The 17,222-nt window shown below is 46.5% G+C and overlaps 1 protein-coding gene and 1 long non-coding RNA gene across 2 annotated transcripts; one reads left to right on the top strand and one right to left on the bottom strand.

The window, feature by feature from the left end:
* Positions 1-249: 249 nt before the first annotated feature.
* On the top strand, positions 250-5,158 carry LOC112885823 (bidirectional sugar transporter SWEET4-like). Its single transcript, XM_025951520.1, has 5 exons — positions 250-509; positions 932-968; positions 1,087-1,465; positions 2,008-2,127; positions 4,486-5,158. Exons 1-5 carry the CDS (start codon positions 467-469, stop codon positions 4,663-4,665), a joined length of 759 nt encoding a protein of 252 aa, XP_025807305.1. The 5' UTR covers positions 250-466; the 3' UTR covers positions 4,666-5,158.
* Positions 5,159-14,944: 9,786 nt separating this feature from the next.
* LOC112880863 lies at positions 14,945-15,547 on the bottom strand. The gene is made up of 3 exons (XR_003226438.1): positions 15,436-15,547; positions 15,158-15,364; positions 14,945-15,089 (listed from the first exon to the last, which is right to left on the bottom strand). It is a non-coding gene; the product is annotated as an uncharacterized LOC112880863 (long non-coding RNA).
* Between the last annotated feature and the right edge of the window lie 1,675 nt (positions 15,548-17,222).

The raw sequence follows: 17,222 nt of genomic DNA, 5'->3' as shown, positions 1-17,222 counted from the left end.
CGGCCGACTGGCTCCGCTTTCCGATTCCCTGGGTTTGCTAGAGATACAGTGAGAGAGGAGCGGACCAAAAACGACGCGCTAGGGCTAGAGAGAGAGAGAGGCTGGATTGGAGAGAGGGACTGTGTTTGTTAGATAGAGATAGAGACGACGGAGCCGTGGCCCGTGGAGGTGGGGCCACGGCGAGGCCTGCGTGCTCCCCCCTCCGCCCGCCTATTTAAGCGGCTGACTCGGTGCCTTCTGGAGGCCACATTCACTCGCCCGCTCCTGTCACTCACCAAGAACCGAGGGAGAGGGAGGGGAGGAGCTCAGCTCTTTCGTTTCCTCCTCCTCCGATCCGTCCCGGCTCCAGCCACCGCATTTCCTCCCCACCTCCCTCGTCGCCTGCGGAGAGCTCGAGCTCACCGGCGGGCGCAAGCGAGCGAGCTCCGTCCCCGCCGAAGCCGGAGAGCTCGCCACCGTACCGACCATGGTCACGGCCGACACCATCCGCACGGCCATCGGCGTCATCGGTGAGTCTCTTCGCGTGCTCTGACGAGCAACATCTGCATGCACGAGGCCCACGGCACCTGCCGCTGCGCACGCAGCACGTTCGCCTCACATCAAGTGGTAGCTGAACTGTGCCCGTGCGGTGTGGGGTGCCGGCGGCAGACGCCTTCTTGCAACTTCCCTTTCCACCCATCCTCCTCCTCTGATTTCCCTTCTCCGTATCTCTGGTGTTTCGTCTCTCTCTTTGTTCTCCTTTGGCCTGCTGCCCAAAGCCGTTACAGACATACTATCTTGGTGAAAATAGTATCTAGGCTTCATGTCAAGTCCTCTTTAATTTGTAGCTGCAATCATTAATTTATACAACGATTAAATTTTGGTCCAAATTAACAAAATTGGAATAACAAGTACTGATATGCATGCTTCAAATCTTGTGGGTATCTTGCAGGCAATGGGACCGCCCTCGTGCTCTTCCTCTCCCCAGTGTAAGAAACCATCTATCATCACCGCTAGCTGCTCATCTACCACCAGACAAATAAGCATGCATCCTCCAAATTAAATGCTAATTAGCCTCCCTGCTGATGACATACACGCCGCGTGCAGGCCGACGTTCTACCGCATCTGGAAGAAGGGGTCGGTGGAGCAGTACTCGGCGATCCCGTACGTGGCGACGCTGCTCAACTGCATGATGTGGGTGCTGTACGGCCTCCCCGTGGTGCACCCCCACAGCATGCTCGTCATCACCATCAACGGCACCGGCATGGCCATCCAGCTCACCTACGTCACCCTCTTCCTCCTCTACTCCGCGGGGGCCGCCCGCCGCAAGGTGGTCCTCCTGCTCGCCGCCGAGGTCGCCTTCGTCGGCGCCGTCGCCGCCATGGTGCTCACCCTCGCGCACTCGCACGAGCGCAGGTCCATGGTCGTCGGCGTCCTCTGCGTCCTCTTCGGAACCGGCATGTACGCCGCGCCGCTCGCCGTCATGGTACGTGCCGTCCGTGCGTACAGCATGTGACTTGTGTGCTTAATTAATTCATTCCGAGTGATTATTTAATTAGGAAGTTTTTTGTTAGTACTGTGGTGGTGTTGTAGGTGGCTGTCGGCGTCAAGGGGTTACGTCTTTGTTTGTTTTTTCTTTGATTTACCGGTTGATTAAATTACTGCAGCAGGAATGAGAATCTAGCATAGGAAAAGAAGAGGCCAATATTTTAGATTTAATCATAATCTAAGTTTGTTGGCGAATAGAATAAAGAAACCACACACGTACGCATGCATGTATAACCCTGCCGTTTCTTGTGAACTCCTAGTAGTGTTCAGTTGAACAGCCGATGCAGTTTGTTCCTCCTACTTTTCCTTCGGCGCTGTTGAAAAATCAGTGCTCGGTTTACTGGGGCTTGTGTTCATGCAACGTCCCCTGCCCTGTTGATGCTCTTCCACATGTTGTGATGTCATATTCTCCTATGTTTCTTTCATATACTAATTTGTCTTTTTGTTCCTGTGTGCTTCCTTTCCTCTTGCACGGATCAGAAAATGGTGATCCAGACGAAAAGCGTGGAGTACATGCCCCTGTTCCTGTCGCTGGCGTCCCTGGTGAACGGCATCTGCTGGACCGCCTACGCCCTCATCAAATTCGACCTCTACATCACCGTAAGCAGCTACAACCAGCATGTTAAATTTCAAAGTTTATTCACTTCAGTCCGGTCCACCGTATCATTAGGCTGCCTCCAACAGTATCCTCTGAACCGTTCCGTACCCTATATTCCGTTCTCTATTGCTCCAGCAGCGTTTTCTAAATGATCCTCTAAAATAGACAACCCTACAGATTTTTTCTATATATAGAGTTTCTCTCTCCTCTTCTCTATTTTTTCTTTATATTTTAAACACTGAATTAAATAAAAATAAAATATATCCATAGCATTTGAGGTATGATAAATACATACGTACAAAAATTTGGAACAAAATACATTTTTAATATAGGGTTTAATGTATAGAGAACGAGATTTAGAGAATGTTGTTGGAGAGAAATAAGATATAGAGAAGAGAATTTTGTAGAGAATTCTGTAAATGAAGGATACGGAGAACGACGGTTGAAGATAGCCTTACAACGGCAACGCTAGCGCTGCCACTACCTGTAGTAATCTGTCAGCGACTGTATACGAAGACCGTGACCAAAAATCCCCTCCTGCACTGCAGCAGGGAGAGCCATGTGCTCTAGCAGTGACAAACAGAGCAACTTTTATAGCAGAACGGGGTTCTAAAACCGTACTCCATTGCGAGACTACCATCCATCAGTGTTGCAATAAACCACACCACCGGATGCCCGGCCACATGGGTGCTCAGCCGGCAGCCTTTTCCCCTTCTCAGCCTCCTCCCGTCCCTCCGGCTTGGTTCAGGGGCACATGCGCGTAGCACGTAACCACCCGTGTACGGTTGCGCAGGGGCGGCACGCGCACAGTGTGACAGGCAGAGTCGTTCCGTGAGCACTAGGCCTGGCGCCGGGCTCTTGCTCCTGGAGCATAGGTCGGCATGGAGCCAAGTTGGTACTGATGTCGGGTGTCCAATTTGAGCCCTTGGCTTTTCCTCCAGATTCAGGCAACGACACCAAGCATTGCACTGGGTACCTGTGTGACTCGTGTGCTGGGGGCGCCGCATACGGCCGGGGCCAGGCCAGGCCGAGCCTGAACACAACCCACCCCCTTGAAGGATCAATGATGGCCGGATGGGCCCCCCCGTCGAAACACGTCTTGACCGGACTTGACCAGCGAAGCCTCGTCGGCCCCCGCACGGATGCGTGCACGCCGTGCCTGAGCGTCTGCCCGTGTCCGTCCGCCCAGCCAGGAGGACACGGCGGCCGAGCCGTCCGGGACGCATCACATCTCGGCCCGCCACCAACCGCCCTCAGGTACGCGGCCGGCGGCGCGGGGGAGGGCGGTGCACGCGGCCGGCGATCGCGACATGCCGGTGGGTCGGTGACGGCGAGCGAACGAGGCGGCTGAGACCGACGGGTGTGCGGCGCTGGCGTCGGTTTCGCCACCGGACGGGACCGGCTGTTGCGTGCGTGGGCGCCGGGGATTGTCGGCGTCCTCGCGGTGGATCCATCATGGGCTGATGGCAACGCGCAACCGTATCATTTGCGCGTCGCCACCGGAGAGCAACGGAACAGTCTCAATCAGTGCGCGACGGTCTTTAGAGCCGTTGAAGTTGAAGCCACTCGGTCGTCAGGGTCGCGACGCCGTGCGTCATGAAACGCACGGGCCGCGCCGGCGGCCAGGGACCACGGGCGCCGGGCGACGGCGATCGCGCGCCTCCTCCTATCGAGGGCACCATGGCGTGGATGGCGCGCCGTCGGTGGTCCAGCCCGTGTGCCACTAGTCCTACCACCTACTCCACCTCCAGTACACAAGCAGCGTCTGCCGTGTTGGATGCAGACGAGTCCACGAGTCCATCAATCATCTCCGTCCTGGACGTAGCGGCCGGGCACTGCCACAGCATCGCGTCCGGCTCCATCCTGCTATCCACGACACACGGGTCGACGATCGATGTTCCCAATGCGCGCGCCTTCAATTCAATCAACTAGCATCGCATTCATCATCTTCTGGTCCGGTCGATTCATCCATCACCAAAAGCTGCACAGGTGGGTCCGTGGACCGGCCCTCTATCTTCTTCATTCAGTATCTGACGGCTGCGGCACGGTGCCCAACGCTGCAGCCGCAGTGTACACGACACCATCTTATCCGTATCCCCTAGGACACGGGCAAGTCCTACTCCTACAGCCCACGCTACAGACCAGCCTCCTGCGCTACATCAGGCCCCCACACTTGTAGTTGAACAGTAGTACTCTCCTACCAACTGGTTCTTGGATCCTTTCTTCTATTGATTGGGCGCCCACCAAACCAACATCCACAACACCAGTCTTAATAACTACCAATTCAATGTTGAAACAATGATTACATTTGGATCAAACAGCAAGAACTTAATCAGCTAATCCACTGATTTTAATTGCAGATCCCCAACGGGCTGGGCGTGCTCTTCGCGGTGGCGCAGCTGGTCCTCTACGCCATCTACTACAAGTCCACGCAGCAGATCATCGAGGCGCGCAAGCGCAAGGCCGACCAGGTCGCCATGACCGAGGTCGTCGTCGACGCCGCCAGGGTCGGCTCCAACACCAACACCGCCGGCTACTGATGCCGGCGGGGGGACACCGGCGGCGACCGGGAGAGTTAAGCAGCAGCGGCCACCGTCCTCCTCTCTCCTTTCCTAAGGGATGGATCGATCGGTGCCTACTCATCCTATGATAAATGTGCTGCTGTCGCCGTCGTCCTCGCCGCGCTGATTTTAGATTTTGCTTCCTACTACTAGTAACCAAGAAGAAGAGGGAAAAAAACAAGAGAGAACTGCAGAACAATGGCTGCACTGCACCTGCTGCGCTCACCTTTTAATCGTTTATGATCATCTTCCTGGTGCGGTGTTACAGCTGCTGCTAATGGAGGGCCTTTTGCTTGTTCTCACGCAGCCTTTAGCTGCTCCATCGGTTTTCCGAGTCGTTTTTTCAGTACTATTCGAATGCTCTGCCTTTTTTTTACCTTTCTTTTTCCTTTTTTTTTCCCTTTCCTCTCTTCTATGCTGTAAATCCGAGCATGGTGCTCGCCGAGGATTAAAAAAATATTTTGTGCCAAAACAAAAACATGCTGTTCCCCTGTCCTACTAGTAAAAGAGAAGGGATGATGTCTTCCATTCAACGTACTGATTAGCAAGTGATGACTTAATCGTAGGGGTCGTCATTGGCTTTGTTTTCTGTTGCGACGACGTCATCCTGGTTCAGACATTGAATACGGCTCAGCGAAATAAAATGGTAGCTTCCCTTCCCCCAAAGTCGGATTTTCTAGAGGAATAGCCATGGCCCATTGGCACGTCCGCACGTACTACTCTCTCCAGTCATAGATACGTTATATTCTACACAATGTTGCTCTAGATGTTTTCCAAGTTTGATCACCAATATCTCTCATAATATTTGGCGTGGAAATCATGTCAAGATTTGACTTGAGTAGTATTAGTTTCATAGTCACAATTTTACTTTTGTTCTTTATATGTTACTGTTTAATATTAAGTACTTGTGACAGAGGAGTCTTTGATTAGGATATAAGCTGGACAGCATGTCTTTAATCAACTCAGGAAACACAGCTTGATTAGGATATTTATTTTTGATGTTGATTTGCCATATTGTACATTTTTAATCTAATTAACTAATTCTATTTTTTTATTATTATTTTTAAAATGTTGTAGCTGTAGTTCAAATATTGCAATTATAATTTTTAAATGTTGCAAAAGATAAGTACCGGCGTTGCAAAACTCTATTTCTACGTATTATCGTTCTCATCGGATGTTGCATGAAACATAGTGTCATGTTACGGCGAAAATTTTCTACTATATAATCGATGGCGGAGTCATATATATATATATGTGTGTGTGTGTAAATTGTAATGTTGCAAATAGTAATTTTAAATGTTGCAGTAGTTAATCTTTAATATTACGATGGAGCGTCCAATGGAAATTTTTTTCATCGGACGTCGGAGCACTAGTAGTTCCGTTTATGTTCTAATGATATGTTTCTTTTCCTTTTCTTTTTCTCCATTTTGGCTTTCTCTGTTCTGTGTTGTAAATCGGAGGATGGTGCCTGCTAAGGATAATTTAACCCGGAAAACAAAAGGCAAAAAGAATAATTATTGTTCCCCTGTTCTGCACTCTCGAATTTCTCTGTTTCAAACCCCCCCCCCCCCCCTCTTTTTTTCTTAAACCATAGTGCTGCTTTCTTGAAGGCATCGAGAATGATATCGTCCATTCTGAAAAATGGAGTCGTCAAATTTGGTGAACGCTAACCTGGCAAATATGTTCTTCATTCAATTTACTGACAATAAATCCGTTAAAAAATAGTCGTGGGAAATCGGCGCTGCTTCTCCTACTAGTCATAAACGCATTATATTTTGGAATGATTCGTTTAATCATTGAACAGCAACACGTCTTAGACATTTTTGTACTGGAATAGTGAAAATCCCATGTATAGTTTTGCCTTGAGCAGTAGTTTCAAATTTTCACAGCTTACACTATTTTTAAGTGCCTTAAAAAATAAAATATGCATGCAGTGCTCGTGACAGGAGTCGTCGATAAGGACATGACCTTGAAACATGTATTTAATAATCAACTGCAACCACCGTTTGATTAGGATATGACCTAGGCTAAATGAGCTTGGTCGGTTGATTACTATTTAACTATGACATGACCATGGCAACTGTACAGGTAGTACTATTGTAATGCAAGGTCTTTTATTTGTTTTTTTGCTTCTTCGCTGTTGTAACTTGAAAGACGCTGCTGAGGATAGTTAATTCAGAACAAATGAAGACGAAAAACTAATCTGGCTCATGTGTTCTGCTTTCAACACATTGACAGGTGATGACTTTCTACGGACTTTTACTGTTGTACATCAGTTCTGTTCTTGTTGTGACCACCTGGTGAACGGTGAGAGCAACGCATGGAGGTGACAGGTGAGGTGAAAGTGAAACAAAGATGCTGGCCGCCCTGATTCCCAGGTCAAATTCGCGAGGAAACCGGCCACGACCACACTCCCCTGACTGTGACATGGCCTCGAGTCCAAGGTGAGCTTCACCTGCCGCGACACTTGTGTCCAGTAGGCGCTCGTCTCTCTCTGGCCTGTACTCCGCCTGGTATACAAGCCAAGACCACCGCTGCTCCGATCGCGCGTGCTTCGTGGTGGTCGGCTGATGGCGATGACAAGCGCGGGCGGCTCGTGTTTCTTGAAAGCTCATCCCGTGAAGAAACTTGTGGGAGAGCAGCCGTGCCAGGACCGGCCTTCACCGATCCGGCAACGCCGCAACCCGTCCAGACAAAGGGGAACTTAACAGACGTGTATGAGATGCCGGCCAAAGACGAATTGGGATTCGTTACCTGCTGCTGCCAAGAGTCATGGATCGTCCATGGCTATGACTTCGCAACTGAAATAGATGTTCGTTTTTTTTCAACCAGTCAACCTGCTGGCTGTCGCTTCGAATGTCGATTGTCGGGAACACAGTGTTGGACAAGGCTAGAGCGAAAGGAACCGGTACTCGTAACCTAACACGAGTGAATTAGGCGAATCTAAAATTTTAACCTATGACTTAAACTAGTTAGCACAAGGCATAAGCTAAAATATATTATCTAGATGTGCAACTAGAGTTTAACTAATGTAAAAAATCTTATCCTAAAGTTTTTTGCAACCTATAACCAATCCTAATAAGATACTACACTAAGAATGTAAAGACACATAAGATTGTAATAATAAATACGGAAGCTTAAAGGAAGAGGATAAGGGGAAGTAAACTCTCGGCACGAAGATTTATCATGCGGTATCGGTAGTCATAAAGCCACCCGTAGTCCACGTTGTTTAAATACTCACTAAGAGTATTGCTTCCCGGTCACCGAATCTTTTTCGGGACTCTTCTAGACTCGCCACCAAGGCTATCGTCAAATCCCCGGTCACTTCGATGCTGTCTCCACTAAGGAGTTTCTCCATAAAAAAAGGGGGTCTCCACGTCCCCCCGCATAAAGTCGTCGTCACCTCTCCACACCAAGCTGGAGGGTCGATGACTTACCGGCGAACCACCAAGACTTCAAAGGGCCGGCACACCGAGATACAAGTTGTGGTTCACTCAAGAATCAACGCACAAGGCAGCAACGTCTTACTCTCTCACTCTCTCTAGAACTAATCCTAACATTAACACTCTCAAAGCTTATGCTAAATCTAAGGATGTGATCAATAAGCTTTTGGGTGCTTTGGAGAATTTCTTCAGAGTGTGGGTAACTTCTCACGAACTCTAGCAGCCTCCCCGAGGTGAGACCTTATATAGGCTAGAGATCCACTCCTAGCCATTACTTGCTTTTACCCTGAAAAGCATAAAGCGTCGGTTAAACCAATCGCCACCGTCGGTTTAACCGGTCACGCACAGCCTGCCACTAGCTATTGAACTCCAACTGCCAACTTCTGCTGACGTCATTGCACGATGCCTTGCACCGACGCTCGTCGGTTCAATCGGTGCTGAAGACTTTGCTTAGGAACCCTTCTGGAACCAAACAAAATGCGTACTGAGTAACCACAGCACGCTTGCACCAACGCTTTCTTTTACACTGTCATTTTAACCGGTGCTTCTGTTATTTCTTCACTTGATTGCCATGTCATATCCTTATTGCACCGACGCCTCCATGTTTATAGCGTCGGTGCAACCGGTGCTGCTGCGATTTCTTCACTTGATCACCATATCAACTCACCAATGCACCGACCCGGTTTATGTTGTCAGTTTAACCGACGCATGTACATGCTGAACTTTATCCAAATCATTTCGGCTGTCATTTAGATATCTTGATAGCGATTTGGACCATCTTGTATATGGATTGAACTCCATCTATGAGACTTAGAAATACTTCAATCTTACTTCACAAACTCGTCAGTCCCAATAACTATGGTGTGACAATCACCAAAATCACAATCATAACCTAATGGACCATGTTCATTACAAAGAGACTGTCAGAATTGTGCAAGGTCTTATTTGTTTTTTTTCTCGTCTATCAGAATTGTTTCTGTGCTTTGACGATGAGCCTCATCAACTTCTCCATCGAGCTTTAGATATAATCCACGATTTTCATTAAAAAGCGCAGATTCTGACTAACTAACAACACATAGCATCTTTCGTTCAAAAGCAAGGTGCCAGAGAATATTGGGTTCATCTGTATTATGGGAGATAATTGTTGATCTTGGGAATGCGCATTTTCTTCTCCTTTCGTTGCCTCATGATATTTGTTTGAATTTGTTGGAATTATTACGTTACCGTGCACTACTGGAAACAAAACCGCGAGGAAGAAACATGGAGAAGATATAACTAGCACTCCCTCTGGTTGTCAAAGCATGTCATTTCCGACCAGCTTTGCTTAACGAGTTGAAATGGCCTGCTAGCTCCGGTCGGAATGACATGGTTTGCCTACTCCAGTTACTCCAACTTTGTTGATGGATTATTGTTGTGTTTACAGTGGGAGACCCAGCAATTGAGCTCGCCATGGCGACTGATCTTGCTTGAAGACATCTGCGCTGTGCGTGCACGACGCGTTGTATCGCAGGACACCGCTGAGCACGGGTGGTCATGCTGAAAGCTGCCTAACATGTTCGTGCGTGTATCATCAGTGGCTAGCCGTTGAACATTGCGCTAGTACTACAGGAAGTCACTGTCCGTCCGTCTGGTAGACAATGCGAAGACTACTGCGTTCACTCGCTTGGTGCCCCTGCGGTGGCCGGATGGTGGGATTTGGCCATGGCAGCGTAGCTGTCTTCAATCAGGATGATACTAAGAGACTATGGACAATTCATTTTAGATAGATCTTAATCATTATTATCATATATTCGAAGGTACGAGTAGCTACACGTGCTAGAAACGAATTTTTCTGTATTATTATATTTATTTATTTATTTTAAATTTAAGAATAGCACAAGTTGGGAAAGAACCACCATATATATCATAGGTAGAAAAATAGACATTCATCTCGTACGTCAGTACTGGTTAACTTTTGGTCCGATACTATTTTGCTCAGCCATAGAGCTATTTTAGTACCTTTAGTACCGGGTTCAAATTTGAAAGCCTGTGGAGGACTATTTAGTATCGGGCCAAGACACCACCAGGTACTAAATATTACCCTTTAGTACTGGGTGGTGTTTTGGTTCGGCACTAAAATGGCGCGGCCATTTAGCCGGTCAATGACACCACCTTATACTAAAGGGTACCATTTAGTACCAGGTGGTGTCTTGGCTCGGTAATAAATGGTCCTCCACGGATTATTTTAAAAGGAAAGCATCTCCCACTTAATTACATATGATGCATAGGTGGGATGGTAAGAAAGTTACGCACGAGGCTGGAGGTCGTGGGCTCGAATCCTCACGGCCACACATGCGTATTTACGTGGGAAAATTCACGTGACTTGTGAGATTTTTTTTGAAATTTATAAAATATTTTATTCATTTTTCAAGTAGCGCGTTTAGTATCAATCGCTGCGACCGGTACTTAAATGGCTCTCCATTTAGTACCGGCCAGACCTATGCCAGGTATTAATGCTTTGTCTAGGAGTGTATGAAATCTAACTGCCTAACCCAATCTAGCATGACGCATGCTGATGACAAAAAATATTGAAGTGTTAGGTTCCCTAACCTAAAGAACTTGAAAAATGTCGCAATGTTGTATAAGTGATATGGTAAAATCACAGGAAAAAAAAGTAATGAAGCGGGATTTTGCTCCAATCAGATGATATCTGATCCGATAGGAAACGTGATAGGTCCAATCAAAATTTGCCATATATTAATTTTTTAAAGACGTACAATATTTTTCTAGAAAACAATGTACGTGACATTTGATGATGTTTTAATGAGATGACAAACTAATTTTGAAGTAGCTGGATTTTTCTCTATCTACCAATACGCCCGTGCCTTGCTTAGAGGCAAAGCCATATAAATATCTTCTTAACATTCTATGAGATAAAAGCGATATTGTGAAAAGTATGATATTTTATACACTATATGTATTTGGTAATGATATTTTTTATTATAACTAGTAGGATAATAACTCAATACGCGTCGGTTGAGAACTTCGATGTTTTCCATTTTACTTGCCAAATGCTAATTGTACATGATTTTGGACCTTCAACTTGGTTATTGCGCCCTTCAATACCAAATCCATCTATCAATGCCACATGATGGACAAAAGTCAAATGATAAAATAAATAGTCCGCTTTTTAGAAATATGTAGAGATTAATAGCCGGCAAGAAATCTAGAAATTTCATCAATTAATATTTCCAAGTCCTAATGAGACACATATTAGAATATTTTTTGTTCACTTTATAGTTTTGTACACGAAAGGTAGCAATGTGCCATGTACGATTAGAATATGACCTAGGCCACATGAGCTTACTCAGTTGACTGCTATTTGACTATTACATGACCAAGGCTACATGAGCTCAATCATTGCATAGTCATGATTAGAGTATGACCTTCACAAAGTACCCTAATCAACTGGAACACTTGACTTAGATATGACGTAAGCCACATGAGCTTAACCAGTTGACTACTATTTGACTATTATTATATGACCATGGCCTATATAGATGAGCTTAATCAACAGCAATTTGGATCCCCGTGTTACTTTAGTATTATTGTAATTCTCTGTGTTTTATTTATTTATTATGTTTCGTTCTTCTAATCTGTTGTAACCTGAAAGACGGTGCTGAAAATAGTTCAGAACAAATGAAGAATTGAAGATTTTTTTTTTGATCAAGAAGAATTGAAGATTGGTAAAGAAAAATTAATCTGTCTCATATGTTCTGTGTTCAACACATTGACAGGTGCTGACTTTCTACGGACTTGTACATAAGTTGTATTCTTGTTGTGACACCACCTGGTGAACGGTGATAGCAGCCCATACAGATACAAGTGAGGTGAACGTGAAACAGAGATGTGGGCCGCCCTGATTCCCAGGTCAAATTTGCAAGGAAACTGGTCACGACCACACTCCCTGATTCTGATGGCGACATGGGATTGAGTCCAAGGTGAGTGAGCTTCACCAGTCGATCAGTTTCAACCACGGCACTGTCCGAATAGGATCCGACCGACCTTGACGACAACATCTGCTTAAGCTTAACCAATAATTGACGCCTCTTGGACGCTGCCGAGACACTTCTCTGTCCAGTGGTCACTGTCTCTGGCCTGTACTCCGACTGGTACACAAGCGAAGAGCAACACTGCTCCGGTCACTCGGCTTGTGCCGCGCAGTGGTCGGCCGACGGCGATGACTAGGCGCACGATATGGCGCGTGTTTCCTAAGCTAGCTCATCGCGTCGAGAAACTGATCGGGAGAGCAGCCGTGTCACGACCGGCCTTCACCGATCCGGCAACGCCGCAACCGTCCAGACTAAAGGGGACGAGGAGGCGTGCATGAGGTGGGAGAGCCGGCCAAAGACGAATCGGGATTCAGCCGAGAGCGATTGATCCTCCATGGCTATTGTTTTCTGCAATCGGTCAGTCAGTCCGCTCTGCTGAGCCCAAAACGGATCTCGCTGCCATCTCTATGCCTGTCGCTTGGAAGCTCGATGGTTGGGAACATGGTAGCGTGTGCATCAGTTCAGCATAGGGAGTAGAGCAGGCATGGATGTTCGCCTGTTCCCATTGACGAATCATCCGTCAGTCAGGCTGTTTCCAATTATTATTGCAATGAGATATCCAGCAAATGATGCCTCAGCTCGCCTCGGCGACCGATCTTGCTTGGAAGCAGACGGCTCTCTGGTCTTTAGGCTGTCTGCCCGGCCCGTGGCTGTGCGTGCACGGCGCGTTGTGTTGTAGGACTCCGGCGTACTGCCCTGAACACGTTTGGTCTTTGCTGAAAGCTACCTAACAATCTTGTGTGTGTCATCGTCAGTGGCTCTTGAGCCTTGCTATGCTACAGGACTTACACAGGAGGCCACTGCTGCGATCGCTCGCTTCGTGCCGCTGCGCAGTGGTCGGCTGGAGGCGGTGACTGGCATGTCATGGTGCTTGTTCTCTTGCTCTTGCCCACGTCAAGATACTGACAGAACAGCCGTGCCAGGATCTAGGCTTTACGGATTTGGCAAGGCCATTAGCATCGAGACAGAAGAAAAGAAGCGTATGTGCATGCATCTGGAACAGCAAAGACTGAATATTAGGGGATGTACACTACAGGAAAAACTGTAACTTCCGACGGTTTAACCGTCGGAAGTTACAGCTAAACCGTCGGAAGTTAAGTAACTTCCGACGGTTTAGCTGTTAACCGTCGGAAGTTAGTTGGACGGAAAAATGTCGTCGGAAATTTCAAACTTCCGACGGCCTGGAGCGAAAACCGTCGGAAGTTTATAAACTTCCGACGGCCACGAAAACCGTCGGAAGTTAGCTGCGCAAACGGCAGCTGACGTCCGTCTGTTAACTTCCGACGGTGTTACGTGGCCGTCGGAAGTTAGTTGGATTTAACTTCCGACGGGCGTAGTGAAACCGTCGGAAGTTAAGCTTATCCCACCAAACAGCTCAATATCGAACCCTGGAACCAATCTGAAACCAACCACAATCAATATATATAATCAAATTTCATCCACAAACCAACCACAAGCATTATATATAATCAGATTTAATCCACAATTATAATTCACAATCAGAAATTGCACGCAAATACACAATTCATATATCCACATACATAAACTTCAGATGTTCATAATCAAAGTTCACAAACTTCATAGAAGTATCATATGGAACAAATTCATAGAACAATAATGTTTCACTTAAGTTTGGCCGCCTCCATCACCTGGTTGAATTGATCCGCCACTTCCAATGAATTGATCCGCCCAATTCGATGTTGGATCAACGTGTGAGTCTCCCGGTGCCGCTAGGTTAGGTGGTGGGGTGTGAAAAGACTATAAAAGATAAATGGACAAGATTAGTTTGAAAGATAACTAATTGGATAATATTTATTTAGAGTGACCATATTTTGCAATGACTATGAACTAACATTTGAATCGTTGACTATCATACCTGAGGTGAAGCTGATGGCCAACCGGCCTGTGCAAAAGGTGGAGGTACAAGTGGTGGCACTTGTATATTCTGTTGCGTCGCTATTTGCTGAAAGATCAAATTTGTCAGCAAGAATGTAACTTAATCTAAGTTGTAACAATTAAGATTTACCTACAGTATTGCATTCTGTTGTGCAAGTTGAGCTTGGAACCACTGCTGCTATAGCTCCTGTTGTCTTACTCTTTCACGCAGCCTTACAACCTCCGCGCTGTCGTCGCCACTACTTGTGCTACGGCTTGCTGACCGCGACGATCCCGCTCTTTGACGCGACGGCACCTGACTCGAGTCAATGACTTTGTCGAATAATGGATACCTACAAATATTGACCAAATATAGCAAATTCGAAATATGTATTTTCGCTTAAATTATAAAATTAGATTGAAATTTACAGAAATCTAACCGGCCATGAGGTTTTCCACCACCACTACTGTAAACGGCCTCAGGATCAATAGGCGCGTTTCTCCAATCATAACCCTCTCCATGGCGAGCAATCATTTGGTCACCATATGCCGCCTTCAAAGAACAAAATCGCACAATTACATAAGAGGTTTCATGATAACTCGATAGTGCTAATTTGGTAAATTTAGATATACCAGACGCTCTGTAGCCGCCTGAGAGCATAACTGATCTGGATTTGTAGGATCACGTCCTCTATGACCTTCAAGGTAGACCTGAATATCACTCGGCGCTACACCAGTGCGAACTTCCTATACATACAACAAAAAATTAAAGAAGCATGCATTGATAAATGAAATTAATAGAATTCATTTCAAAGAGTTCACTTACAATACGTTTGGCCAATCGGAAGTGCCCATCACCTCCGTAGGTGTGATAGGACTCAGTTCCACGATTTCCTCTATTTCTCTGGGAAATGCTTTTGAACTCATCCGTGGTCCAATAGTGACATAAGGCATGATAAGCCTCCTCACGTGTGGCCATCCACGGAATCATTTCCTGCACAACAATATTTCGTTTCAAGGTAACAAACAGAATCATACTAATTGCAACTTGCAACAGTTTACCTCGCGGTATTGCTCCTCAGTCAAGTAATATTTCCCAGCATCCCGTTTCTTCTCAAATCGCATCCCTTGAGTCCGTTCCAGATAAGAAGCGACAACCTGAATTCTGGCATAAGAAATCATATCTCTAACCACAATGTGTGCGTTATGGTGGAACACACGTCTGGCATGATCATCATAAGCTCCCTCCTCAGGCAACTTGTAGTATTTCTGCAAAAATTTTACACAATCAGTAGCCATCGTATGTAGAAAATTGAATCAATACATAAGAGCAATCGTACCCAAAACTCAGCCCAAACTGCCTTTTGGGTATTGCCGAACGTTATGTTGACACCATATCTATAATGATTCCAAGATGTAGCAGGGATCCGTTCACCAGATACAAGTTCTACCATTCCAGGCCAAAGCATACGGCATATGTTACCTAGAATTTTGTTCACCTATCTTAGATGACCAACACCTGGGAAATTAGGCTCAAACCAAGACCTACAAGTATATAAAACAATTAGAATCATTTCGGAATAAGGATTACGTACTAAAATATAGAAAAAACATACTCACCCATCTCCATTCGGTGTGATCACGCACTTTTCTTCTTCTCGTGGAGGTTTAGGCGGCGGAATCCAACCAATCTTCGACCGCCGCCTACGTGTCCGACCCTGCCCTCCAGATCCTCCAGCTTCTGACCCTCCAGCCCCAGCCCCAGCCTCTCCAGCTCCTGCCCCTTCATCACCAGCTCCTGTACCCCGATCACCAGCACTAGTCTCTCCAGCTCTTGACCCACCAACTCTTGACCCTTGACCTGCCGACCCTCCACCAGCAGATCCTTCGGACCATCTATCCCAACCACCTAAGTCATTCTCCGGGCCCACCTCGTCCGACTCCTTGCTACTTGTCTCCTCTTCCGTCTCCTCTTCACTCTACAAAATACATAACATATTGCAGTAATTATATTGAATCTCAAAATTAGAATAAACATATAAACATTACATATATACCTCATCTCTCTGGAACGCAATCTGCCCCTGCATCTCTGGAGGTAAGTGTTCCAGCAATTGTCTACGCCTTGAAGCTCTCGCAGAAGTGCCCGCAAACAGATCGTCATCTTGTCTCTTGGATAGCTTAGTGCTTTTTACGAAACTCTTTGCTAGGTTTTTTATCCTTTTTGACATCCTGTTAACAAAAAGAAGTTAGTACATCAATACAAGTATAATTAATAGTACATATAAAATAAAGGAAACATAAGGTATTTACTTATCAATCATATTCAAAATCAGGATCAAGTTGTTTTGTACGCTTCGAAGGACGCCAAGTAACTTTTTTCTTCCTTGGCACTCGTTTTCTTTTTGGAGGAACTACTACATCATTTTGATCTCCCACTAATGCATCTGGCAACAACTCTGTATCTATGTTGAAAGAGCCCGGGGCGGAGGCGGCGGCGCGGGGCGGACGGCGCGGGGCGGAGGCGGCGGCGCGGGAGCAGTAGATTGGGGAAAAAAGAGAAGCGCAGCAGGAGATAACGCGAGAGCGGCGGGGTTAACGGCGTGCCACTAACTTCCGACGGCCGCGGAGTAAACCGTCGGAAGTTTGTTAACTTCCGACGGTATACTGTTGGGCCGTCGGAAGTTTTGAAACTTCCGACGGCTGTCTGAGTGGCCGTCGGAAGTTAACAAACTTCCGACGGGGCCGTCGGAAGTTGACTTTGGCCGTCGGAACTTCGCCGTTTTCCTGTAGTGGTACCAAGGGTGTGTGGTGTTTCCCAATTGTTTCTACACTGAATGAAGGTCGAAATGAAGCGTCGTTCAACATGGCTTTGGATCTCCGTCGAGGACTTCTTTTCATTTTCAATGGTTGATGATGCGTTGAGTTAGATATCCTGTTGATTTGCTACTACAAAAAAAAACTTCTACTTTACGCAAATGACAGTACCTGGCCCTGCCGATACATTCTACTCTCTTCGTTTACTTTTGTACGATGTATTTTTTTTCATTATGACAAGACTTCGACTAATGATTATATAATTTGATGAGAAAAATATTCTTAGATTTGTACTAAAAAAATACTTGAT

Source organism: Panicum hallii, chromosome 1 (assembly GCF_002211085.1).
Source record: "Panicum hallii strain FIL2 chromosome 1, PHallii_v3.1, whole genome shotgun sequence".
Classification (NCBI taxonomy): domain Eukaryota; kingdom Viridiplantae; phylum Streptophyta; class Magnoliopsida; order Poales; family Poaceae; genus Panicum; species Panicum hallii.
The sequence above is the reverse complement of the archived record's forward strand: the minus strand, read 5'-3'. Positions and strand labels throughout refer to the sequence as shown.

Bases quoted from the DNA above. Each gene is read 5' to 3' on its own strand.
- LOC112885823 (XM_025951520.1), top strand. From the start codon at position 467: ATGGTCACGGCCGACACCATCCGCACGGCCATCGGCGTCATCG. The intron at 510-931 runs GTGAGTCTCTTC...GGTATCTTGCAG, and splicing joins CACGGCCATCGGCGTCATCG to GCAATGGGACCGCCCTCGTG. The intron at 1,466-2,007 runs GTACGTGCCGTC...TGCACGGATCAG, and splicing joins CCGCGCCGCTCGCCGTCATG to AAAATGGTGATCCAGACGAA.